The 27,646-nt window shown below is 41.2% G+C and overlaps 1 protein-coding gene across 1 annotated transcript; it reads left to right on the top strand.

Annotated features, from left to right (window-relative positions):
* Positions 1–83: 83 nt before the first annotated feature.
* On the top strand, positions 84–27,484 carry ext2 (exostosin glycosyltransferase 2). The gene is made up of 15 exons (XM_085759919.1): positions 84–216; positions 1,390–1,732; positions 2,497–2,720; positions 3,208–3,297; positions 4,277–4,393; positions 4,633–4,828; positions 5,322–5,461; positions 5,546–5,639; positions 10,047–10,178; positions 14,941–15,130; positions 21,231–21,397; positions 22,416–22,559; positions 23,011–23,139; positions 25,864–25,946; positions 26,538–27,484. The coding sequence occupies exons 2-15, from the start codon at positions 1,418–1,420 to the stop codon at positions 26,674–26,676; spliced, it is 2,160 nt and encodes a 719-aa protein (XP_085616045.1). The 5' UTR covers positions 84–216; positions 1,390–1,417; the 3' UTR covers positions 26,677–27,484.
* The last annotated feature ends 162 nt before the right edge of the window (positions 27,485–27,646 follow it).

Here is a 27,646-nt window from a genome sequence, read left to right on the forward strand (position 1 = left end):
TTTCACTTCCTGTTTCGCAACCAACTTATCAGCAACGAAGAAGAAGACGACTTCCGGAAATCACGGTTCCTGGGAGCTAACGGTGTTAGCCTGTTAGCTTGTTAGCCGCTCGAAGCTCCGAGTCTGTGTGTTTTAGTAGGTGAAGCCCGAGCGATTTCTAACCGCAGTCATGAATTAACAGCGAAGCGTCAAAACCCCGTTCCCTTCAACGTCTCGGTGGGTAAAAACATACATCTATAACTTTAGCAAATTAACTCGAATTAACGTCATTTTTATAACGCTGTCTAATGTCAGTTAGTGAGCTAAGTTAGCGCGGATGTTTACACAGCTGTGTTAGCTCAGGGACCAGTTAGCTGCGGTTAGCCTAGTTAGCTCCCTGGTGAAATAATAATAATGATTAAAAAAAAAAGAAAGAAAGGAACAACAGTCTTCCTTTTTTAATTGACAGCTATTATTTTCACCGCGTAAAAGACAGTACTTCTTGTTAACGTGGTGTGTTGTGATCATGTTGTCGTTGAAATGAACCCAAAGTGTCATTGACAGTGAAGGTATGTGTGTGTTTGAATAGAGTGATTGAACAGCTCATTGATGCTATTATATATTTTTTTTTATACAAATACATTAAGATTATGGATGATGTGCTATCTACGTACTCTTGTGTAATGTTACAGGCGTTAATTGTGTGTGTGTGGGTTTTTAACCTGTTAATCAAGGTAGACTACCTACTTAGTCATGTACGAATCAATTATCGTTATCGATTAATCTGTCTTCCTTTTCCTCAATGAATAATTTATCATCACATCTAAAGACATCAGGTTTATTGTAATGTAAAATTTTGATTCTTAGATTTGAGAGACTGGAACCAGACAAAGAGCATTTGTTAATAAAAACTAACTGGCCAGGCAGGTATCATACAAGTCTCTTAGTATTTCCTTGATTTAAGTAATTGATCGGTCAACTAATTGTCAAATTAGAATCGATATACTTTATTGCCCCGGAAAGAAATTTGTTTTTTGTGGTAAAAGTGCCAGATACCACTACAACAACAACAGTAGAGCAATAACCCTATGCACATAATGCATACAAGCCACAAATTTAAGTGAGTTACAAGCGGCCGAGGTAATTTAGATATATTTAAAAAATACAGTTTCAATTAACAAAAGAGAAAGAAAGTGCATAGTGCTGCAGGTTTACAAGCAGCAAGTAAAGTGTAAGTGCACAAGAAGGACAGAGTATGCATATTGCATAATGTCCACTATTGCACAATATCAGTCGAAAATCTAGATATGCAAAACAAGATTAAGGACTTGCATTATTGTTCAGGAGAGTTGTGGATGATATAATCAGTACATGAAGCTGTCACTGATCTGGTGCATCATGTCTTCACAGTGGCTGACTGGACAGAGAGGTGTCAGACATGTACGCCTCTGGGAAATACAGCTCGCGGGGCCCTGCTCTCATCCCCCGGATGAAAACCAAGCATCGCATCTACTACATCACCCTGTTCTCGGTGGTCCTGCTGGGATTGATCGCCACAGGGATGTTTCAGTTCTGGCCCCACTCCATCGAGTCCACAGCTGACTGGACTCTTGACAAGCGCAGCGTCCATGACGCACCTCTGGTTCGCCTGCCTGTCTCCAGCCCCATCCCTGAGAGGGGGGACCTCAGCTGCCGCATGCATACCTGTTTTGATGTGTACAGATGTGGCTACAATCCCAAGAACAGAATCAAGGTAACCCACCTCTAGAAATATCATGCAGGTTACACAAACACAGGGTTCCCACGCGTCCTGGAAAATCTGGAAAACCTGGGAAATGGTTCACCAATTTTCTAGTCATGGAAAACACATGGAAAATGAGAAAAAAAAGTCAAATGTCCTGGAAAAGCTTGAGTTGTCCTGGAAAATGATTTATCACAGCTACCAGAGCTCTATTTGACTTTTTCAGACCCTTCTAAGGTTTTTGATTCCAAAAAAAACACAAACATGTTTGTGCCGTTCTATGATAAATTTGTCATAATTTCTAAGCATTTAAGAGATTATTTCATAAATTAGAGCCATAGACTGCACATTTTTAAATCAGATTTCTGGGAGAGAGAATGAGAGAGAGAGGAATAAACATAGAAACAAACTGATTAAATTTACAAAATAAGGTACCATTGTCGAAAACACTTCTCCAAAGCATGAATGGGACAGGGGATGAATCAGTGTATGCCGTAAAAACTAATGTCCATCAGACTGTAGCAGCTGAAAATGTCCTGGAAAACGATTTCAAGAAAAGAGTGGGAACCCTGAAACAAAATCATAACCTCCCTTCAACATTTTGCAGATTTCGTTGAAACAGTACGCTCAAAACATTACTGTCTTTTTGTTGTTGGATGTGCTAAATAAAACAGCACACAAGGGAGCCAAAGTGTTCGGTCTCCTCTTTTCTCTTTTCTGTCTGCAGATTTCGTTGTTAAAATTACGATTCATTGTGGAAATGGTTGTGTTTGCAGGTGTACATCTACCCTCTGCAGCGGTTTGTGGATGAATTAGGAGTTCCCATCAGCAGCACGGGCCTGTCCCGAGAATACAACGACCTGCTCAGTGCCATCTCCGACAGCGACTTTTACACGGATGACGTCACCAGGGCTTGTCTTTTCATCCCATCGACTGATGTGCTGAACCAGAACTCCCTGCGTATCAGAGAGACTGCTCAGGCTCTGGCAATGCTCCCCAGGTTAACACTGACACTAGACCCAGTCATTTCTAACGCATGGTCTTAATACTGTTTTTATTTCTGCTTTGTCACTCTCAGTTTTCCTCTTTATGAACTTATTTCACTCACATTGATACTGTTACCATTTGTGTTAAAGATGTTCCTTTTCAAAGCCATGTGCAGTATATTGTGTCGGACAGAAATAACAATTGCTCTTAAAATATAACAGAACAAAATGTCCTTCCACAAGGGCTCAAAATTTCCCATCTGTGGCCAGTATACAAACAAAAGACATGTGATTTTGAATTGATGAAAGCAAATACATAATGTTTGATATTGTTTACTGTACAAAATTTACTAAATACAAATGTCCTTATTGTCATTACACAAGTGCAACACGATTGGATGACAGTATAGTCCTTCCTCTTGACAGTGTAGAGAAGAAAATTAAACTTTCTGTTTTTAATTAACCTGTTATTCCTCCACTAATCTTGTGTTTGATTTGTAGATGGGACAAAGGGATGAATCACCTGCTTTTCAACATGTTACCTGGAGGCCCCCCAGACTACAACACTGCCTTGGATGTGCCCAGAGACAGGTACTGATAAGTGCATTTTAAACACATTGTAATTTGACAGAGATCTTTGTGAAATCAAAAAAAATGATCGTTTGTTCAAATAATACAGTTGAATCAGAATCACTATTGGCAACTTCCAGTTTACAGGCTATGTCAACATGTAAAAAGAAACACATTTTGTATTAGGACATGTACAACTAGAGTCAACTAAAGATTTATGGAAGAATTGAAGTGTTATTCAAAACACCAGACAGAAGGGAAACATGTTGTATTGATTCATGTGTTTAGGATTCCTGTCAGTAGTTTCCATTTTTTCTGCAAAGACAAATCATTTATTGTTCATATTCTGTTGCCAGGACAGATTGAATGAATATTCATGCAACAATAGATAATGCAACCTTAAGTGACATTTACCGTAACTGTAGTCGCTCAAGTGTTAAGAATATTCATTTTATGAAGATGAAAGACAACCATGAGGATATAAAATCTTTTTTTTTAGGAGGCCTTGAGGAGACGTTTTCATATCTGGTTGTATTTACCAGTACAGAGCTTGCTTCACTGAAGATGCCTTGTAGGCTAAAGTGATGGTTAACTATAGAAGACGGTGGGTTTATGAACATGCAGCTTTGAGACAATGAGCGCTATCTTTAGCTGTAGAGAATTTCCTGGGCTCATCCAGCTGGAGTCCATTTGGCACGGAGCCTCATCAGAACCAGGTGTGTGACTGACAGTGTGTTTCCATCTTATAGCCTCCTTCGCCTGAGAAAAGAGCCGGTTCCAAAATTCATTGTATCATCTCATGGACTAACATGGGATCAATCAAACAGGTCACCGGGCCTCGTTGGCGTCACACTGTTATTGTTAGCGGCAAAGTGTTAACAGGACACAAAAGGCCCAGTTAATGAATTGCATTTTAAAAGTATGTTCCCGTAGCTGCTTGTGTCTGTTGAAATCCCCAGTGTGTCGAAGCATTGTAACAATCCAGGCCCATTTGTTTCAGAGCGCTTCTGGCTGGAGGTGGTTTTTCAACTTGGACCTACAGACAAGGTTATGATGTCAGCATCCCCGTTTACAGCCCACTCTCTGCAGATGTCGAGCTGCCTGAGAGACAGCCTGGGTGAGCACGTCTCACACATTAACCCTCATTATTGTGTTTGAGTGTCACATCAGGACCAAATTACTTCACCTATTTCATCCATCAACAACTTCTCCATTGACAATGCTGAGAATAAAATGATCCATATGATGGTTTATCAACATTTCTCTTCATATATTTATTTGTTTATGACATCCACAATATAAAATACAATTTGATACATTTTGATAACCCTATATTATCTCTCGTCACACTCCTAGGCCGCGGCGCTACTTTATTTTATCTTCCCAAACTGCCATCCACCGAGAGTACCGAGCTGAACTGGAGCGTCTGAAGGAAGAAAATGGAGAAGCGTTGCTCCTCCTGGACAAATGTAGCAACCTCTCCCAGGGCGCCGCCTCTGCACGAAAACGCTGCTACAAGGGGCAGGTGTACGACTACCCACAGATCCTGCAGGTGGGCCGCATTAAAAATATTCATTTCAATGATGAAGAATATTAAATGTATTATTTTTGTTGAATGCACCACTTTTTTAAAAAAAAAGAAAATTGGCAACAAAAACAAAATCTGTTGTGTTTGGCTTACCCCATGTATTTTAAAATAACTTGATAAGACAGTCCATCCTCATTCCTGATATTAATACCACAAACAGTTGGTGCTTGTTCTAGGCAGAAAGGACGTCGTATACACTTTTGGATGTCTTACAACCTCTTTGTTTTGCTGTCAAGCAAAGATGAGAGCTTCAGTTCCCGGATTCTTGTTGTTTCTTGGTTTTTTTTTTTATTCAGTACTTATTTTGGAGCATGAATATTCAGGGAGGTTGAAATTATATCCATAAATCTCTCTTTGGTTGGGTCTCTAGCACTGGAAATGGGTCAGTTTGTGGTTTGTCTTTTCAGTGCTAAATCACATCGTCCATTAACAGTCTGCCCCCGATGTGTCTCTACAGGAGTCGTCTTTCTGTGTGGTTTTGCGTGGGGCTCGACTGGGTCAGGCTGCCCTCAGTGATGTACTGCAGGCTGGCTGCGTGCCCGTCATCCTCGCTGACTCTTACATTCTGCCGTTCTCTGAGGTACTCGACTGGAAAAGGTGCGTTAAAGTCAGCAAACGTTCGAAAAACAGGTACAACGAGTTTGACGACTGTGATTCACTAATTTATTGTTTCTCCCCCAGAGCGTCGGTGGTTATCCCAGAGGAAAAACTGTCAGAGATGTACACCATCCTGAAGAGTATTCCTCACAGACAAGTCGAAGAGATGCAGAGACAGGTAACACTCACGATGTCTAACTAAAGAGAAAACATCTCTCAGCAGAACTTATTAGACGTACGTTACATTGTTTGAAAGCTCGTATTGTTATTAAGGTCAGGAGAGCCGTCGCTTGGGTTAAAGCGCTTGTATGTCACGCCTGAGATGTGCCCGTGCCTGAACCAACCTGTCAGGTCTAAAGAAGCCAAAACAAATTTTACGTGTTGTGCGACAGATAGAAATTTGGAAACCACACTGACTTTTCTGTTTGGATTTCCGTCTTTGCTCAGTCTAGATTTTTTTAAAAAGCTCTTAAAAGACTCAAGTGTGTTGATATTGGCTTGGGTGAAATATACAGAGGACGTCTCATTCTCCCTTTCCATTTGATATCTGCATTGAGCCACAATAAACAAAAGTGAGAGCAGCTATGAGAGTAGTGCACCAGTTCAGCTGCTCCTCATTCTCTTGTATCAACTCTGGTCCATTTACCAATTATACTGGCCAAACAGAGATTTTAGGCCAAAGGCTCAGAGACACGCTTGGAGTTGGATTACACCAGACAAGCTCCAAAACATGGTTTCGCTCGAGAGGTGGTTTGCGTCGGGTTTGGGGTACCCCCGCCGTGTATAGCTCACAGCTAACATGGTATCAAAGGTCTAATATGGCTTTTTTGTTATCCACAGTCACAGTTCGCCTCTGCCTGCTCAGATGGTGCACACATGGGTTGAATTGGTTGCAAGTTCATTCATCTCTGAGACATTTCTCACACAGAAATCCTGTCACAACAACTAATAATTAATTAACACACATCATTTCTGTGTCACTGTTCACGGTTCAGCTTTTTAATCAATGCGGGGACTGGGAGACACTGTAACATTGATTTCAGATTTACCAATCAAGTGGAGCTGATGTATTTCATTAGTTTGGCCAGCAGATGGCTCAGCAGCTTTTGCTTTCACAGTGCATCTGTTTTTGTTCCCATGTGGTTTGACTTTTGTGCTCACAAATGAAAAATAATAATAGACAATTCATTCTTACCTCAAAGGAAATGCCTCATATAGAGGAACTTTAAATTTAGGATTTTATTATAGTGTGTTATAGTTTAAGGTTTTTTAACATAAGGACTCAGCATACAGTAAAAAAAAAAAAAAAGAGATTAATAGATCTTTAGGTTGATTTTGTCCTCATTGTTTTTCATTGTTGTTCATCAGTCGTCTTTCTTGGAGGTCAAGCATGTATCAGACATGGAAAGATGTTTGTTTTTTGTGTTTTTTTTATTTGACCAAGGCAGAGTAGCATTTACCTAAACGTGTGTCACTGCAGATTGGCTCCATCCTGCAGTGACAGATCATTAGTTTAACTTGTGGAACAGGTCAAAGAATGACAGGCCACTGTTGAGCTTCCATCAAGTAGACTTGTTTCACATGGCAGAGCTAATTGTCAAATTTGAGATGATGTAACAGCGTCTTTTAAAAATGGTCTCGTAGTAAAGAGCTGCGAAATGTTAACAGAGCCAGAGCGAGACCACTGAGCTCATGTCTCCCATGAGCCTTATTTTGGTCATGGCCTCAAAATAGGACACATACGTTACAGACTTTTATTAGACTGGCACGGTCAAATCAATTCTGTTATTGAATTAGAAGATATAAGATGGAAAGAGAGAGAGAGACTCGTTGGCCATGATGGAGAACTTACCCCCTATTTGTTCTTTTGCGGTTGTCTTGTGTTGAGCTTCGGCCTGACAAACAACTCCTTCACATTTAGACCAATCCTACCTAGCATCCTATATAGTGTTTACAGTCTGCATAGCCTCTCCAGAATTTCCCAGTACTCGCAAAACAGTACTGGCTGCAACTGATTTGTAGAAGATATCAATTGTAGAAGTTTTTTTTCCCTCTGTAGAGTCGCAGATTTTTATTTATTTATTTTTGCAGATAGATTGAGCAATCGACTGAGATCCCTCACCAGATTTCTGCTCTTTCTGTATCTTGCATAAATGTAGAAGTTATCACAAACCCCACAATCCATAGATGAGGTCTGGACTTTATAATGAAATCCAAAGTGTAAAAGGTCAAACAGTGGGACACGGTGCCGTCTCAACCCTCACAAACTACGGTCTGTCAGTGGGCTACTCTGTAATCCAGGAAACCGTGGGGCTCACTAGCACCACGACTGTGTAATCCCACATGAAACCTGCAGCTGAAGCAGCGCTCCTCGATTCCTGGCATGGACCTCCAGACACAAAGACCTGCCACTTTAAATTTTGGATTTATTTTTGATTTACACCTGGGAAGCCAAGTAGTCATTATTTACAAGTCATGTGTATGTGTGAGTAGAAATGTTTTGATCATCGGAGCATTTCTACACACACACACAAACACACATTCATACACACGACTTGTTAATGATCACAGTCAGAAGTAAAGTGCTAATAAATCTTGAGAAAAACAGTATTGTCAGTGAGTGCTTCACATGACTGAAACAGACTTGGTTTCACTGCTGCTTTTGATTATGTCGAAAAACTCTAATGATTGTCTGGTTCTGTCCACAGCTCAGTGGCTGCCAGTTCTGATCTATAGGTTAAATCATCTGTCAAGCACCTGACAACTTCCGCTCAGTTAAACAAAGCGAGGCAGACTACTGTAATCTAAACTGCCTCTGATGATGATTTCTGTTTCCTTTTCTTTTAACTTTTTTACGCGGGAAAAGTGTCAGAGGTGCTGGGATGCTCTTAAAGAAAGGTTATGTTTTGGATTTGTTTCCATTATTTCTTAATATTTACACCTATTTTATAGTTGAAATTTACATTATGCATTATTTTTTTCCATTGGTTTAATACATTTAAGTTATCTCACAGACTGACAAGGTGTCATTTGCTTTATTTGCACTGCTAAATAGAAACAAAGTGTGGACTATAGGCCAGAAGCTGCCATTGAAAGATGGAGTTAAGTTTCTCTTCCTCCTCTCTTACAACGTTGTCTTCTTCCCGGCCCATAAAAATTCCTGCAGGCGCTGGGAGCGGGTGGAGGGTGGTGGAGCAGGCCCTCGGGCCAGCACAGTTTTCTTTCTGCCTCCTCCCGGTCGGAAAAGAAACTTTCATCACTGGCTGATTTATGGGCCGTTGGGATTCCCCCCTGAGATTAGAAAGTCTTTTTGGATTCCCCTCACCCCCCTCTATAAAAATAAATGCTGTTTTGTCTCCTACTCCAATGCTTCATCGCATACGCACGCAGATATTTGTGATTTAGGCCGCGGTCACATGTTGATCACGTGCCACAAAGAGCCGTCTTTGTCAAACGTAGAGGGCCCTAAAACACATGCATTAGAAACGTAGCTCTAGCTGCTCTGCACACAAACACTTAACGTCGGCACATCTTCTAACGTGGAAGTGTGGATCATTGAGGAGCTGGTGGAGTGGAGTCGGGTCAGTGTAGCACGGTGCCTCCTGGGAGGAGACAGTGTTGTTTAAAGCTTCATTAACTCTTATTGGACTCTTTCCACTCTGAACTGTCCCTTGAAGTTTCTTAAGGGAGCTGTTTCATAGGCGGCTGCAGGAGACAACGGGGCTAGACGAATATATCATGGTCAGTCGCACTACTTTTGAGATTGACTGGTTCATTGTAACTTTTTCTTCCTCCCTTTATCTCAGCTATAACAGTGTCAGACCCTTAATAACCTGTATGAATAAACACAGCACAGGTATTATCACTCATGGTCGCTGAGGGCAGTCGGAGTTACGTATTCCCTCTGCCGATGCGATAACGTTAAGATACGGGTTAAGAGTTCACTTATCATTAAAGTCTGCTTTGCACATCAGATATCTGTTGAAATAAAACAGACACATTCAAAAGACATTTCCGAGGGCTTCACAGGAACAGTTGTTGAAGGGCAAGGGGCTGGAAACAGCTTCAAAACTGTCTTTTAAAGACACGGACCAGCAGGGAAAAAATCTGGATTTTTACAGTTATGACTTCACGTTGGCGTTATCTACAGTACACACTCCACTCTTTGGGGTGAAGTGAGAATAAAAAGACAGAAACTGTAGAAATGGCAACATCTGAACATTTGAATCGAATCTGACTCAAGTTTAGGTCAATTATTGTTATAGCACGTGTCGTCAGTACAGATAAAAAAAAGAAAAGAAAAAGTGCCATCATTCTGTTTTTTGATCATGAACAGTTCCACTATGGTGACTAATCCTGGGACTGTTGCATGTGTTTCTCGACATCTGTCATAAAGTGAATATACCAGAAAGTGAAAGTGGTGTTTTTGGTCGGTATATACTGTATTTTTGTAAATATGCAGTGCAACGTTGGTCCTTTAAATCATGTTTTGTGTTTTCTCCTTTTTTTCCCCCCTCATTTTGGTTTTGCACGGGTTTTATATGGGTACATTTTAAAGCAGCTATGTCCCCGTTGTCGTCCACAGGCACGCTGGTTCTGGGAGGCCTACTTCAGCTCCATGAAGGCGATTGGACTGACAACACTTCAGATCATCAACGACCGCATTTACCCCTATGCTGCACGCACCTATGAGCAGTGGAACAATCCGCCTGTGGTGGTACGTAACCTTGACGTTATATTGACACACAGTTTACCAGTATTAAAAAATATTAGTCTTTATTCTGCTTTAACTGTCCATTATCGTCTTTCAGAGGTAAGTTATTGAGCTTTAGCTTCCAGAATCTATAGGAGCTATATAATCTATAAATTTTCTGTAATCTATTGTGCTGTCCTCTGTGAGGCACTTTGTGTTACAACGTATGAAAAGTGCCATATAAATAAAGTTGATTTGATTTTGATTTGATTTGTATCGGTCAATAGTTTCCCTAGCTTCAAGCTTCAAGAGTCTTTATTATCCCCTAGGGGCAATTTGTTTCATAGCGAGTAGCAAACATACAACGTCATTTAAAAGCCTGGTCACTGCAGGGACAAATGAATCTCTCCATCTATTGGTCTTACATCTCGGAAGCAGGTATCTGCGTCTGGAAGGAAGCAACCTGAACTCTCTGTGCAAGGAGTCTGCCAGGATCAGTCTGGCTTTGGTCACTGTCCTCTCTTTGTGCAGCTCGGAGAGGTCATTTAGGGCTGTGCCTGCAATTTTTCTGCACACCCTCACGATTCCCACAATTTTATTCTTCTTAGGAGTCTTTGCATTGCAGACATCTGAATGACACCAATCCAGAGTGGAGCTTTGACCATGCAGATGCTCCACAGTGCCACATAAGCATCTCCACTCTTCTGTGACTTGTAAATCAAAGCCTCTGTGGCACAGTGTCAGTAGATGCCTCCCCTCTGTCTGAAGCCATATGCAGCGCTTCATAGTTTGGTCTACACCCAGCTAGTTCTGAGGCAGCCAGTTTGTGTCAGCAGTTCTGCACTAGGAGGATGCCTCCGCTGTGGTGAAAAATAAGTTCCTGCATGTCTGAGTCATTGTGTTGGTAGAGAAGCGCGCTGGATGTGAAGAATGGTGTGTGTGTTTAGCATCCCTGCGGTTGTGGGAGTTTGCGGCTGCAGACAGTTTGGCTGTGCGACCATCTCTCAGGAGTTGTTAATCAGCCCGGTCTGATCCTGAAACTCCTCCATGCTCAGTCTGTGGGGTAGAAGCATGTGCATGTGAGAGCACATGCGCGCGTGTGTGTGTGTGCAGATGCATAATAGCGTATTTTGCATCTGTCAAAAGACTGCAAGTAGATCCACTGAAACGCTCAGAGCGGTTGCAATCACAATTTTTGATGGTGTAAAAAAAGAATGAGTAGTGTTTTCTGATAGTTTGTCATTTCAGTTCTGCTCAGGACTCAGAGGTTTAAAGAGGAACTAAGCAGGATTTCTCCAGCTCTCTGTGGCACCGTGACACAAACGCTCTCCGTAACCGTCAATCTTTTGTTTATGATGGTTTAGACTACACAAATACACACGTCATAACATTGTATATGTTATATAATGTTATCCACTGCTCCATGGATTGATTTTTCACCAGCTTCGTTGTAAACAAATGCACATGGACGAGAGGAGGGTTAGCAAAACAGCGGAAAAGCGACCAGACTTGCATAGTTCCCCTTTAAAGAGGAACTATGCAGGATTTCTCCAGCGGCTATGCTACACTTTTACCTTAATTAAAAAGCTCCAGACTAATTGTGATTGTTAACTACATGACTTGTGACTTGTTACAAGTGAGAACGGAGGCTCTTCGCCTTCCACCTGGCGTCTCACGGCTGAAAACCAACCTAGCAACATCGGTGTAGTTACTCGGTCGCTGCCCCGGTGTCCCAGCTCTCGTCTCTCTGCGGCACCGCGACACAAACGCTCTCCGTAACCCGTATTCTTTTGTTTATGACGGATAAGACCACACAAATACACACGTCGTAACATTGTATATGTTATATAACGTTATCCACCGCTCCATGGATTGATTTCTTCGCCGGCTTCGTTGTAAACAAATGCACATGGATGAGAGGAGGGTTAGCAAAACAGCGGAAAAGCGACCAGACTTGCATAGTTCCCCTTTAAGGCCAAACAGCTGCTGAGTCTCGCCTGTTCTCTTCTTAGCAGGTAGCTTGTTAATCAGCAGTTACACTTGACGTTGCCCACTTATGTCAAAATGTTTTGCCCGAGCGTCCAGCCCCTGGTCCAATCTATCAGTATCACTCAGGACTTAAGGTTTGTCCAGACACAGAGGAGGTTAATTGTGTCACGGCACAGACCTTTTGCCCATTTCTGCCCCGAGATGGGAGATGAAGTGTTTTCTCAATGGCTTCAGTGACTCTATGGTGAGAAGAACTTACACAGAGCACTAAATAAATCAGGCAGACATTTCACCCCCCCACCCCCCCCTCCTCTCCTCCTGTAGTTCTTTAGGCTGGTAATTGAAAGCACATTTCTTAGGATTGCTGGTGCCTTCTGAGGGGGGGGTGTTGAGAATAAGGGACAAGCTGCTTTTTGTTTGGGATTTGTAGGTAGTGGGTACACTTGTACGGTTTATACATTACAAGAATTGAGGCATTTCAGGCTCTCAAATTTGCCAGAGTTTAAAACGTTTTGTGGTGATTGGCACCTGAGCGTATAAAAGTCGCATTCGATCGCCATCTTGTTGGAAAAGTTACAGCACAGTACAGTCAGCGCTCAGTATTTGTTTGACTTTTTGTTTTTTTTTTGTTTTCAGTCTGTTCACAACTGAAAATCAGCACTTCAACCACAGAGGCATTTATATTAAAAACTCCATTTGGCTGAACTAGAGCCAAAACTGAAAAACACAAAACAATTACTTCACCAATAACTGGACAGATTTAGTCTACAGTGCTACTGTGCCTCCATATTCATGTGCGTTGTTAATACGTCTGATATTGAGTGTAAAAGTGTAAAATACACTTCAGCTGGGATGTTTCTACGGATCAACAGCTGCTGAGGAGGTCTTCTTCATTTTATCTCGGTCCTACCTTCAAATTTCTAGAACCAAGAACCACTGACGCAGCTCAAATAACCAAATAAAACTTTTCTTTTCAAGTGTAAATATAAAGTATAAATAAGACGCCACTCCTTCAGATCTGTTGCTGGTGACACTGAGCTGTGGTTTTTCTTTTCATCTGATTAATTCTGTTTGACTAATGACGTAAAGTGGTCTCTGCCTGTTTTTGTTTTAATGCGCCGTCTGTGCTGCGTAGATGTGTTAGTTTAATTATTTCCCCCTCCTCCTGGATGACAATGTGAGAACGGCCACGAGGAAGTTTCCACTTGCCAGTAAAGTGTTTTTTTATTGGTGGAGGAGTGACTGATGTTGTGAGACTGTGTCTCTGTTAACAGACTTGTGTTGATGCTGTGGAAGGAGCCACATAATCACTCTGTGGTCACCTGGGACCAGAGGAGAAAGAGGGTTTATGTGGACTTCAAGAAGCCCACAGATTTATTGTGTTAGATATGCTCTCTTTGCGCCTCTCAGACTGATTGTCACTGTAAACAGTGTGGAACATTTTTTGGAGCCTTTTGAAGTTCATCAAGAGTTGCTCCCGATGCTCCTATATTTACCAGTTCTTACAGCAACACGTGCTTGTAAATGAAATAAATGGGTCGTCTTCTTATTTCACCCGAAAAACATCCTCGGTAAACAAAAAAGAAAGGTTACAAGAAGTTAAGTTCATATCACAAAGCAAAGCAAGAGTAACTGTAACTTTGAAAGTTCAGTATTCAGTACATCTAGATGTTTATGTTTATGTTTATTAAGATCCCCATTAGCATCTGCTTAGCATCCGCTATTCTTCCTGGGGTAAAAAACATATACATGGAGACAATAAAAGAATGCACGTTCACACTGGACAATATAGACATGAAACAACACAAATAAATAAATACAGACCATGTATACCATATAGACAGATACAAAACAATATACAGTATACCCTAACAGCATTACATACAGTACATTCAATACATGACCGACACAACAACAAATGAACAAGGCAAGACAGCTCCAACCAGGTTTCCATAATATAATGATACTCAGCCACAAATAATTGACTGTACTATAACCCATATCTTTATATCAAGAACAACTTCCTGATTAATGGAAGTTCCTTTTTAAGTAATGTTCTTTTAGAGTTTTTTTAAAAGTATATATACTATTTAGTTTAATAGTTTTAATATAACTTGGCACAGAGTTCCATTCTTGCATTGCTCCGTATATGACTTTGTTCCTAGTTGATGTAGTTTTATGTTTATATCATATATCATCAGAAAATGCTTCTTCCATTAACTGTCACTTCATCTAACCTGGAGTCAGTGTTGTTTCCAGGATTTACAGACCATTATAAAGAAAAGAGAAGCTCCACACTGATACACGGGCAATGCATTTTTCAGGCAAACTCCTCTCTCTCTCTCTCTCTATTTCACACACATGATCTCAGAGGATCAATATTACAACATCAAAAGAGTGTGTTTCCAACCTCCCACTCCCACAGTCTTTAGCGTCCCTCCGTCCTGCGGCTTCTGTAGCATTTACCTGGCTTTGTGACTGGAAGCTTTTGACATTCTGCGTCTCTGCTCCGCTGGGCCCTGGGAGATATTACCGGCCCATTTTCGCTCCATTAAAAAAAAAAAAAAAAAAAAAAACATCATCTGGAAATGAGTGCAGGTGACCTCACTGTCCTGTGAAGCATTATTATAGCACATTAAATCATGGAAAACATGACGGACAGCGCTGACACAGAGGACTTCAGGCTAGCTCTTTCATTATTTCTATTTCCATGGAAATGAAAAGGATTAAAAAATATGTTTTGTGGTTTAAACTGATTGTCGTTGTTGTCTGTTTGTTTGTCTCTTTTCTTGTGTAGAAATGGTCCAGTGTGAACAGCCCTCTGTTCTTGCCGCTCATCCCACCGAGGGCACCCGGGTTCACAGCCGTCGTTCTCACCTACGACCGCGTCGAGAGTCTTTTCCGGGTCATCACGGAAATCTCCAAGGTGCCGAGTTTAGCGAAGCTGCTGGTGGTGTGGAACAATCAGAACAAGAGTCCTCCCGAGGGTGAGTACAGTATGACAGATTATTATTAACTCATTGAGTGCCATTGACGTGTATATACGTCAATCAAAATCCAACGCTTGAGTGCTATTGACGTATATATACGTCAAATGCAGTTTTCTGCGGCTGGTAAATGGGGACGCTGTTGCGCACACTGTGAGTAATTTTGGGGCTTCTGGGATGTGTAGAACGAAGAAGACTGTAGATCAGAGCAAGAAGTGAAGAGGAAGGAGAAGACGAGAGCGATCAGTACAGAGATAAAAAACTTGGGAAAAGTTTCTATTTCTAGAGGAAAACGACGGGCAGAGCCTGGAACAAGTGTAACGTGGAGCTGGAGGAAAGCTAGGAGAGGGTGAGGGGGCAGCAACTGCAGGAGGAGTAGGAGAGCAGGCATCACTCTGCAGAGTAAGACTCCTACTTGTTGTATTTTAGTTTTTTTTTTTTTTGTACAATGAAAAAACATGTGAAATGAAATTTTCAGATGTCTTACATGTTTTTGAAGCCAAAATTAAAACGGATAAATCACTATTTTTCTTGAGAGACTCTCTTTCACAAAAATGCATTTTTCTCAGCTTTCTAGAAAAAAAGTGGTCTTTTTGGTGCAACCAGGCTCTATTCAACTTAAGATAAATCAAGAATGGAACAAGGTACAAACAAATGGTTTTTCCCTAGTTAAATAGAGAGTCTCCTCTTTCCTTTGAGCTATTTTGTGTTTTCAGAGTCATAATACAAAATATTCTCTTGGTCTTAAAATATTACTCAAAATGCACCGAAACGCTGGGACATGGCACTGACCATTTTATAAAAGGTCTGGCACTCAAAGAGTTAAAGGGATAATTCACCCAAAATTCAAATTTCACTCATTATCTACTCACCCTCATGTCGACTAAGGGCTGGGAGAATTTTCAGAGTCCTCCGTGTCTTCTCTGAGTTACGGGGGGTCCGCACAGCAGTATTTGTCCATATAATGGTTGTGAATGGTGCTCACTTTTCTTCGTCCAAAAAGACACACCAAAAAACATCCAACCTCCATACTGCTCGTCTGCAATGTCCCTCTTGTATTGAAGCCCTGACATGAGAAATTGTTCAGAAAAAAATTAAATAAGTCTATATTTTAAGCTTGTTTGTAGCGGAAGCTCCCAGTGTCTCAGTTCACTGCTCTTCCTGTGTCAGTGCAAATCACCGGCAGAACAGATTCTCATGTCGGGTAATGAGTGAAATTTTAATTTTGGGTGAACTAGCCCTTTAAATAGATCAAGTAAGTTCATGAAGCTCTAACACCTGGTTGTAGCTTCAACTGTGTTATGTTGTATAATTAAATGATTTTATATCATTTAAGTTCTACTGTAGCGTAATGAAATAATTCAACTTGAGCAGGTGATTTATTAATTTTGCGCCCACAAATTAGTGCTCCGCCCCGTGACAGCTGCCAGGCTTTGTAAGATTATCAGCTACACCCAAACAAGAGCAGCTAATAAAGTAACACCACTCTCGTTTAGCCTCTCTCCGTTCATTCCTTGGTGGTTGTTGTTGAGACAAATCCATGGAAATGGCACTTTCTAGAATAAATGCTGTTGTCAAGGGGCATCAAATACTAGAGCTACTTGTCTCTGGCTTTCAGTTTGACAGAAGGAGAGATGATAGTAGGACAGATAAGATGTTTATATATAACACTGCAAACAAAAGCGCACATGCACAGTGTCGTGAAAAAGTATTTGCCCCTTTCTTGATTTCTTACTTTTTTGAATATTTGTCACACTTAAAAATGTTTACAGATACAGATGCAAAAGACTTTATTGATCCCCAAAGGGCAATTCAGTTTCTACAGTCCACCGTGACCATACACATACAGTCAATCACACACACAGCCTAACACACATAGTAGAGGTAGCATGATGGGACATAGGAATGTACAAATAAACTCATATATATGAATACAAACTCTTTAAGATCACCAAACAGATGATGATTACACAAGTAAATACTTTTCAACAGCACAGTTGTTCACTTAATGTGCTTGAATCAATAAAAAACAGAGACCATCAGTTGGTTGCAGCCCTGAATGAACATTTAATACTTTGTTAAACATATTTTTATTATTATCTGTTTGTCCCTTCTTTCATTTCTACACTCCCTCAGTTGTAGCCAATAAGAGATCTGTCAGTAAGCTCTTTTTAGTTGTTATTTATTGCACCTTGCACTCTTATTGTTCACCTTTATATGGCAATTAAGTACACAACAGTTAATAGCACCTTATCCCGGTGATGGCTGACCTGGGATGAAGGCTGATCTAGAGCAGGAATTAAAGCCCTGGTCCCGCCGCTGTACGAGTTGGTTAATGTAATGAAGTAGTGTGAGGACTTTGAAGTGCTCCCTCGTGGCTGTGAGTGGCCTTTTCATTAGAGGCATCAGCGGCGCCTGGCTGGAGCTTTGTGACCCATTAGAATTAACAAGGGGCCATCGACAGGTCAGACTCATGGGGCTCAGTCCAGCATGAAGGCAGATTTCTTCCTCATTCACACCAAGCCTCGGTCAGTTGTGTTTACCGGCTCCTGTGTTGAAGCCCCAAAAGGTGTTTCTACCCCGTCTTTGTGTTTACGAAGCTGGCTCGATTGACGTTATGTGAATCAGATTATCCTGCTGTCGGTAGCCACGTTTTCATGTGCATTTTTACTACAATCTGATTGGAAATTCCAACTTCACTGTTTACATGGACACGATATAAAATGATCCGATTAAGGCGAGACACTACAGGCAAAAACACTGTTTTTTCATGCACCGATCAATTTTGAAATTTTGGGCTATTTTTCTTCTTTAACACGTATTCTTTCAGAAAAGTCTAAAGAAGTGGTACAAAATCCACATTAAGGTGGCTGTTTAACTTCATTTTGTCTCTTTCGCCAGTAGATACTGTGGATACTGTGCTGTGCCTGTTTTCATGTCAGGTATCATTGTTATAGCTCTCATTTCCTCCGTATCCGCAACCAATCGTAAAAGTATGAATTACATTAACAATAGAATTTTACAATACAAGTTTTTTAAAGCCGTTTTCTCAAAATTAGTTTTTCCTCCCTGAAATCTCCACTTCAGACACCAAACCTACCAGTTTTATTCCTGTCTATATTCTGAAGGTTTTTACACAGGGGATTGTTCATATATCATTCAAAGCCTGATTTATACAACATTTTATTCCCCAAAACATGGCGAAATTAGATTTTGGTTACAGTATTTTCTCATTTACAGAGTGATAAAAAGAGACTTCTGACTCTAAAATGTCAACAAAATAAAACAAGAATTTTGAAAGGGGCTTTATCCATTGCTCATATTCGGTTCTGGAAATGTATGCAAATTAGCGCATATTTTATTAGATATTGCCTCATTTACACATTTGCCTCATTTACACATTTAAACATAAAATTTGACAAAACTTGCAATACAAAAAATATTTGTCTTAATGTAAGTGAAAAACTTGGGAAGTTTCATGGTGATATCTGTTATTTACATATATACCCTATTCACCTGTAGTGTCCCCCTTAAAACGTGCCTGTACATCAAGGGGGCAGTTGTCGGTCTGAGAAGTGAAGCTCACTTCCGCGTTCAAAAAACTGCAATCCCCTCGGCTGTCGCTGGGGGCTGGCTCCAGAAGGGAGCAACTCCAATTGAGCCCCATGTTAAAATAGCCGATTTTACAGCTTAAAAAAACATATTTACAGCCTGGTACATTTCATTTTTTTGGTCTCAACCGATAGTTTCTACCCCCGCACACACTCTGAGGGGGGTGAATTTTTTTTAAACTCTACCGTTTTACTATTATTAGGTTTAAAGTTCTGGCCAATTAGGGCGCAGAAACGTTGAGTGACAGGTCCGGAGACCGCTGCTACGAGGCCAGTGGGCGGGCTCTCGGCCGGCCAACGGCCGCACCGCTCCAAATATGGCAAGTAGAATCCAACATGGCGCGGTTCAAACCCCCGTAGTAGCGGCACAAAACAGACTCCCCCAAACCAATGGGTGACGTCACGGGTGCTACGTCCTTTCTTTTTACAGTCTATGGTGTACATGCATAAAGCAATTAATCAGAATAAATTCACTGTGACATGCGCAGAGAAGTTTTGCCGGTCAAACTTGTGCTTACCTTCTCTCTCGTACATGGCCTGTTCAGCCTCCTCTGATCAAAATGGACCTATGTCGTGTGCTGCAAACGTTACTTTTGTTTCTGGTTTTCTCTTTAATTTAGCTGCGGCCACAGCAGTTTATACTTCTTTCTCTACTTTGATCAGATTAACCCAGCGTTCCCACTCGTCCTGGAAAACCTGGAAAATGGCTGACCAATTCTCCAGTCATGGAAAACACATGGAAAATGAGAAAGTCAAATGTCCTGGAAAAGCTTGAGTTGTCACATCAGCTACCAGAACTCTTATTTGACCTTTTCAGACCCCACCAAGGATTTCCTTTCCAAAAAGTGCCTAGTGAGAAAACTAAAGACTTTGGATTGATGAGTGTTTCCACTATTGGACCGCATGTTTGTGGTGTATGAGAAATTTGTCAAAATTTGTCATCATTTCTAAGCATGTAGAGATTAAGCTGTAAGAGATTACATTTTACAATTTATGACATTATTTCATAAATTAGAGCTGCATAGACTGCACACCTTTAAATCAAAATAATGTGGGTGAGAGGGGAATAAACATAGAAAAAAAAAACTGGTTAAATGTACAAAATAGAGTACAACTGTGGAAAAGAACATTTCTCCAAAGCATGAATGGGACAGGGGATGTATTAGTGTGTGGCGTAATAACATGTCCGTCAGACTGGGAGTGGGAACCCTGTAACCGTTAACTTTACATGCATCTTGATCCGAAAATCGACCGGCATAAACCACCCATCTTGATCGGAAAGAAATTTCTTTGCATGCATGACGCAGTTTTATTCAGAACAGCATTTTTTTTCCTATTTTATTCCAATTATTTGTGTCCGTGTATGTAAACATGGCTAGTGTTTGTGTCTGACCTGAGTGATACGTAGTTTTGTACCTACTACAAAGTAGCTGAGTAACTAACCACACCACTACAATACGTACAGAAGCCGTAGTTTATTGTTCGCAACGTGTTATTTTGATTGGCTGGTTTTGTCGAATGCAGGTCAAGGAGTCACAGAAGAATTAGCAGCGTGTGCATTTTTGGCCGATGCCAAGATTGGAGGCTGAAGAGCTGAAGATAATAGCCCATAATTCCCCTGCTCCTACTGTCTCTTTCCAACCTCTGGACTAAGTGAAGGGCTGACAGCAACATGGACGGAGTGAGGGAAGAAACTGCGGGTGTTTAATATAGCAGTTTTTTGGACAATAGCTTCTGACAGGAGACCTCAGACGTGGTTAGGAGGAACCTGGAGCTCCTCTCGCAGGCTGCCAGGCCCCAGTTAGCCCATTAATGAGGGGACACATTCTGTGTGATCTGTCTGTGCCATAGTCCGTGCCATGGACGCCACCCAAGATCTTTGAAACGCTGCCCTGAAAAAACATTTTGTTCATCTGCCTCGTGAAGAATCGCCGTGTGGTTGGATTCGCACGTGCTTGAGGTTAGCGTAGCGATATGAGTCAGTGAGAAGAAGTTAAAACTCCCAGAGCAGAGTTTTCCACAGCCAGGACACACTTCAAATACGTCTGTCAGCGGTGAATGACATCATAATCCCTCACCCATCCTCAGACACCGATAGTGGCCGCAGTCATAATGTTGTCCAAACCTTAAAAATGTATCAACAATACAGTTTCCCACTCTGTATGTCTGCAGCTAACAATTACTTATGATTAATAAATTGAAGATAATTTCCTGAATTAACAGATTCAGTAGTTTATGTATAGTTTAATTTGTAAACCCAACCATCCACTATCATAAAAGACAAATATAACCAGTAAATCTTCACCTTTTAGAAGCTTAAACCAGCAATTTTCCCACCAATTTTGCTTGAAAATGTGTTTTTAATTGTCAAAAAATTGCTGCCACATGATTTCATGTTAACAAGTGAAACAACCAAATTGTTTCAGCTCCGTGTCCACATGTATTAAACTAGAAATGATGTAATTATTGTATTGTTTTCCCTCTGGTAGAGTCTCTCTGGCCAAAGATCGGCGTTCCCCTCAAAGTCGTGCGAACCAAAGAAAACAAGCTGAGTAACCGCTTCTTCCCGTACGACGAGATCGAGACGGAGGCCGTGCTGGCGATCGATGACGACATCATCATGCTGACGTCTGACGAGCTGCAGTTTGGCTACGAGGTGAGAAAAAAGACCCCCACTCAAACAAAAAAAAACCCTTAACCTTTACCATACTTTTCCCCCTCATCTTCGGCAGTATCGCAGGGAACCATTTCATGTTGATCCCGGGGTCTTAAGTCATTCAGGGAGATTAAAGTCTCATTCTCCACCCGTTGGTGGATTCGACCGCTCGCTGAATGTGTATGTGTGTGTGTTTGATGTGTGAAGAATGATGACAGGTCTCGAGCTGATGCTTTCCATGCACACATACCTGCCTAGTCCCCACTTAGCCGGACACACTCACCTGAATGCATTTAGAAGCCATTTAATAAAATTGTGCTCAGTTTAAGGATAATTACGTGGAATTACAGGCAGGATGGAGAAGCTGTCCGTCCGACTGGATGACAGTGGAGGGATCAGACTAGCTGCTGGAGATATTCAGCTCCTTCTATATGAAAATATTTTAATTTAACTCTCAGCTGCTGTTTGTTTCCAGACAAAAAAGTCTGATATATTTTTGAAATAAATATCTTCTTTTGATGCCAACAAAAGATTAAAGAGACCCCGAGGAGTTCACTTTTGGTTATAAAAGAGTCTCATATTTATGTGGATGAATCTACGTTATCCACACTTCTTAATGGGTCCATTTTCGATAAATATATCGTTTTGTCTTTATCGTTATTTTGATATTATTATTTAGTGGTCGACTCACCCAGCATTTCCTAGTTTTGGTTTCCCGGACACTGCCCGGCGGGTCATGGGAATAACGCCGCCATATCGCTAGTTGGCATCGTTTATGGTCAGAACTACGACGGTATCTGATCGCCTTCAAACCTCCGACTTTCCTTCTTGATTAATGAAAGCATTTTTGGCAAATGTTTTCGCATTCGTTCGTCTTGCGCTGGTCCAAGAATTGCGGAGGCTCATGGGAAATGTAGTGTGAAAACACTTATGCTTTCCAAAACTCCTCGTAGTCCCTTTAATCTTTAAATGTCAGACTTCAGTTCTCCTGACAGTGTGTTTTCTCGCCTGCTCTCAGGTTTGGAGGGAGTTCCCAGACAGGCTGGTGGGCTACCCGGGCCGGCTGCACCTCTGGGACCATGAAATGGGGAAGTGGAAGTACGAGTCAGAGTGGACCAACGAGGTCTCCATGGTTTTGACTGGAGCCGCCTTCTACCACAAGGTGACCTGGAAATGCCTGTTTGAAATTAACTTGTTTTGGCTGCTTGAGCTCTGACCTTTATCACACACAACGTTTCCTTTAAAAGCTCCTTGTGGGCATTGGATCCTTTGCTGCTTTATGTTGCACACAGGACCAATATTGAGAAAGACACCAAAAACAAATGAAAGATTGGAGGATTTTCTTTAGACTCTGTTTATATATGATGTGTGTATATATGAGTTCAAGAGTGTAGATTACAGTGATGGACGAGCAGAGTGTCACGGGTAGAGCGAGGTTATCTCACTGCTACTTAAAAGCTTACACACTCACTTCAGTTCAAAGCAAACTCTACAGTGCAGCAGTTCCTCCTACATACTCATGGGTCATTCAAAGAGTTTCTGGATTATTGTACATAATAAACCTGGAAGATATCCATGTGACACCTCGTAATCTTTTTGTTTTTTGTTTCCAGTACTTCAACTATTTGTACACGTACAAGATGCCGGGCGACATCAAGAACTGGGTGGACGCTCACATGAACTGTGAAGACATCGCCATGAACTTCCTGGTGGCGAACATCACTGGCAAAGCCCCCATAAAGGTAAATTCATAGGTCTGGATGCTTTAAAGGTATAATATGTAGGAATTACCCCCATCTAGCGGTGCGGTTGCATATCGGAACGTATTCTTGATGTTGCATTCACGTGAAATCGGGCAGACGTCAGACCGACAACAGACGCTGCATGTAACAGGATAAACAAGCGTCTATGTAAACAAGTGGTCCGCCAGCACGCAGCAAAACAATACGGGCGTGACAATATGTTTGTCATGGTGATGTCGTATCAGGTTCAGGTTACTTTATTGATACCCAAGGGTAAACTAGTTTTGCAGTCGAGAGTTAAACAAGCAACAGAAAACGAACAATCAAATCAGAAACAGGATATTTAAAAAGAACACATACACATAAAACAAGAGACAGATTGGGCTCGACATAAAGTGCTGCAGTTCATGAAATAAATATAGAAAATAAACAACATGAAACTAAAAACACATAATTGAAATAGTTTTTAAAAAGAAAAATTAAAAACACCAAGAGCAAAATTTCCTACAAGTTAAGAGTAAATATGTAAATAAATAAAAGCAATGAGATAAAAAAGGGGATACATCATGCTCCGAAAAGTGACTTGTGCAGCTTTTGTGCAAACTACAGCTTGTTTACCAGTGTTATTGCAGCTGGAATAAAGCTGTTTTTATAACGTTTTGTTCTGCAGTATGGGACTGACAACCCCTGTCCAGAGGGAAGAAACTGTAATTCACTGTGCAAGGGGTGCAAACAGGTTCAGGTTACTTTATTGATACCCAATTGTTTACCTGACCCACGTTTTACAGTCTTTCTCTCGTCGAGTAAAATGACTTCCGGTTGGTTTGCTGACGGCCGTCTGCCTGACTGCACCTGAATGCAACATCAGTGCCTCCGTCCTTCCTCACACTACACAGTGTGTAGTGACAGTTTTAACAGGCCGAGTCGACAGCTCCGCTGAGTTTCCGTGGTTACCTACGGTCACGCTGCCACTGAGCGTAAAAAAAAATGGCGATGCAACATGGCCGCCTCGGTTCGGTGCGTCGCCCACTTATGTATTTGTAACTGTAACAATAGGATTGTTATAATGGTGCGTTCATAACAACTCGGAGGTCGGGATTTCCGACTTCCGACATCATTGCGTTCACGCTGCAGGAACTCGGGAGAAAAAAAACATGGATACCTGAAGGAAGTTTGGCATATTGTGGCTCATAGCTGAATACGAAAAATAAATGCAGCAGTAAATGATGTTTATTTTGGAGGAGAGGAGATGCCGCAGATGAGTGCACATATAATGTTACAGCCTTGATAACAGTTAAACATTATTTCCGTCACAAACGAGGAACCACAATTTCACACCATACAACAATCACACCTTAATATAAACGTATTTCATATAGGCTACTGCAATAATACACAAAAATATGCATTAAAACCTCAACAAATAAATAAAAATGTCTAAATTCTAACTGTTTAAGACGAGGGCTGCCATGTTTTGATGTTGTTGTGACGTCAAGTCGGAAAGTCGGGGCTCTGATATGATACCCGAGTTCCCGACCTGTAATTTCCGAGATCGACGCCGTTCAATTCATTTTTTACAACTTGGAGCTCGTTTTTTTCCGACTTCCGAGTTGTCTTGAACGCAGTATAAGTAGCGCCGTCCCAGGCAACATTGTAAATGGAACACTACGGTTGCCAGGTTACAGTATCACCGGTTACAGCTGATCTGTGAACATTCTATCTGTCAGTTGATAATAAAAACAAGTAGCTAAGCAAGGTTGTGCTTTAACCGTACATCCTGTAGTTGATTATTGAAGACAACTAGGACAGGATGATGAAACAGTAACGACTTGTAACAACTCATTCTAAGGTACGATGAGAAAGCTTTCATTTGTCTGCGGGTGTGATTCGACTTCAGTGAAATACGTAGTATTTATGAAAGCAATATTTGATTTTTGCTGATAAAAAGGCCAAATAAGTTACACACTGACTGGGGTTTTAAATTTGCAAAGGGAGGTGATGGGAGGTGGGGGGTGGGGGCCTGACAGAGCGGACCACCATCTCTGGGTCTGATCAGCTCTCACCCTTCGACTTCACCGCCTCTCCCCCCCTCCCTCTCTCCATCACATTTGACTCTGCCCAGGTGCAGGGGGCCCGAGCTAAAGCCCAGCCTTAACCTCCTTTATCTTGGTGTCACTCACTCCCACCCCCCCCAAACCTCACCCCTCCCACCCCACCTCTCCCACCCACCTCCCTCCTTCTGAGTGTGTTTTCCCAAGCTCACCGGGGGCTCACGCACACTCAACCGCCATCAAAACCACAACCTGCACACTTCCCTCCGCCTGCGCTCCCACCTCCCACCTCCCACCTTATCTCAAACAGGTTCCTTCAGAAAACACCCCATCTCACCCCGTCTGTCCTCCCCCTCTGTGTGTCTCTCACTTTCTTTTCTCCTCCACACACACACACACGCATTCACAGGTCCAGATTGTCGGGTGCAGGAATGCGTACATGCGAAGGAGGCTAGACAGAGCAGAGCCATTCATCATCCGTCTCCCAACTCCACTGATGAAAATTCAGACCTTTTTTCACTTCACTGTACCTGACAAAGTTTTCTTGTAGGATGTCCCCGGTCTCATTAGCTTCTGTCCGGGCCGGTGAAGTTTTACAAACGGTTAAAGTGAGCTGACATCAGCACCGGTATGTGTGTGTGTGTGTGACCTGGTTCGTTCTGTTCCTGTTTAGGTGACCCCCAGGAAAAAGTTCAAGTGCCCCGAGTGCACTGCCATCGACGGACTGTCCCTGGATCAGACGCACATGGTGGAGAGGTATGACAATTGAACTCATTAATACTTTATTTTATTTATTTATGTGTCTTTTTTTGTTTGTGTTTTTGGTATTATACAGAGTTTTGAATAGAGAAAGAGAGTCATAACTCAGAAACCCTTTAATTTATCTCCTTGTTTTGATTCTTAAAAAAACATTAAAATCACAACAACAAAATCTGTCTCACTGAAATTTAAAGTTCAGTTTCTTTTACTCAAACACATTAACCTTTACACTGTGACGTAAAATTTTGTGGAGCTCAATATAAAGTAATCTGCTCCATTTTAAACACACACTGTATTTATCAGTGAAATTTTATTACAAAACTGTCACTGTCACATCTTATTTTTTCAGCTCTTTAAATGCTATTGTTTAATTCAAGTCATGACTGGAAACAGCCTGTAGTTAATAGTCAAGAGATTCATAAACATAAATAACATATAAACATATACAAAAAAAACTTTCTTGAAGAGGAATTTCAGCTCAAGTTAATTGAAAAGACAGAAAAGGATAAGCCTTTTTTTTTCCTTTTCAAATCTATCACATTTACTAATCAAAAGCTGCCAATTAAATTAATGTATTTTCCTCCTTAGATCTGAGTGCATCAACAAGTTTGCATCAGTTTTTGGCACCATGCCTCTGAAGGTGGTGGAGCACCGCGCCGACCCGGTGCTCTACAAAGACGACTTCCCAGAGAAACTCAAGAGCTTCCCCAACATCGGCAGCCTCTGACCAGCCAGCACGAGATGATCGGACCTCGTCGTCGCAGCCTCAAATCCTCAAGATCAGTCGGCAGCATCGTAATCTTTTACATCGAGACGTCACCGCTCAGACTTAAAGTTAAACTGTCACCTCTCAGTTCAAGTCAATTTCAACCGTGTTTGACTTTTTAAATTGGATTTAAGACACAGAGTAGTTCAGGGGCTTTGAGTTAATCTGTTGAATGACAGGACACTAAAAATCTGTGGGTGGTGATGACAGTAATTTGTCTATTGGTCTTTTTAGTAAATTAAATTTCCAAATGGTCACCGATACTAAAGTGTAGTCTAATGTTACAGAAACCCTGTGTCTGATGTTTGACACGCTGACTGATGGGAGGCTTCTGGTCCCTCGTTGTTACTGTTTTAGAGCTGGAAGCGTATACAGTGTATATATTTGTATTTTTGCAGCAGTGCTGTACAATAGTCATAATTTATGATGCCCCAACATGGATTCTCTATTTTTCTTTCTCTTGTTTTGTTTTTTTTGCCTCTTTTCAAAAGCCGACATGGACCAGATTATTTTAGCTGTACTGTATGAGAAGAAAAAGTAATACATGTTTAAATGACATTATAAATATAGTAAATAATGATTCAATATATGGAGGCTTTATCAAACGGTTACGTGAATGTGATAACACAAGATGCTGGCTAATAGATGATGTACAGTAAATGTTCCACACATAATGTTTTACACAGATCAGATGGTTTGACAAAGTTATTGCCATAAATCTAATATTTAGAGTGAATAACTGCTGGAAAGAAGAAAAAACAAAAACAAAGATTATGCTGAGCGACCTGAAGATCTTGAGTTATAATTTTATACTGCCTGAGTCAGACTTTAGTTATATTTATATATAAGAAAAGTTGTGATGCTTATTGAAGCGTCCACTAAGTAATTTCATAAGTTGGGTTTATTATGTTTTAACACTGCATCAGTATAG

Source organism: Trachurus japonicus, chromosome 3 (assembly GCF_045865225.1).
Source record: "Trachurus japonicus isolate A0001 chromosome 3, Traja_1.0".
NCBI classification, from domain to species: Eukaryota; Metazoa; Chordata; class Actinopteri; order Carangiformes; family Carangidae; genus Trachurus; species Trachurus japonicus.

What these genes read in the sequence shown, in the direction of transcription:
- ext2 (XM_085759919.1), top strand. Translation starts at nt 1,418, where the DNA reads ATGTACGCCTCTGGGAAATACAGCTCGCGGGGCCCTGCTCTCATCCCC. An exon ending in ATCCCAAGAACAGAATCAAG is followed by an intron (nt 1,733 to 2,496) that starts GTAACCCACCTC and finishes TTGTGTTTGCAG; the next exon opens with GTGTACATCTACCCTCTGCA. An exon ending in CTGGCAAAGCCCCCATAAAG is followed by an intron (nt 23,140 to 25,863) that starts GTAAATTCATAG and finishes GTTCCTGTTTAG; the next exon opens with GTGACCCCCAGGAAAAAGTT.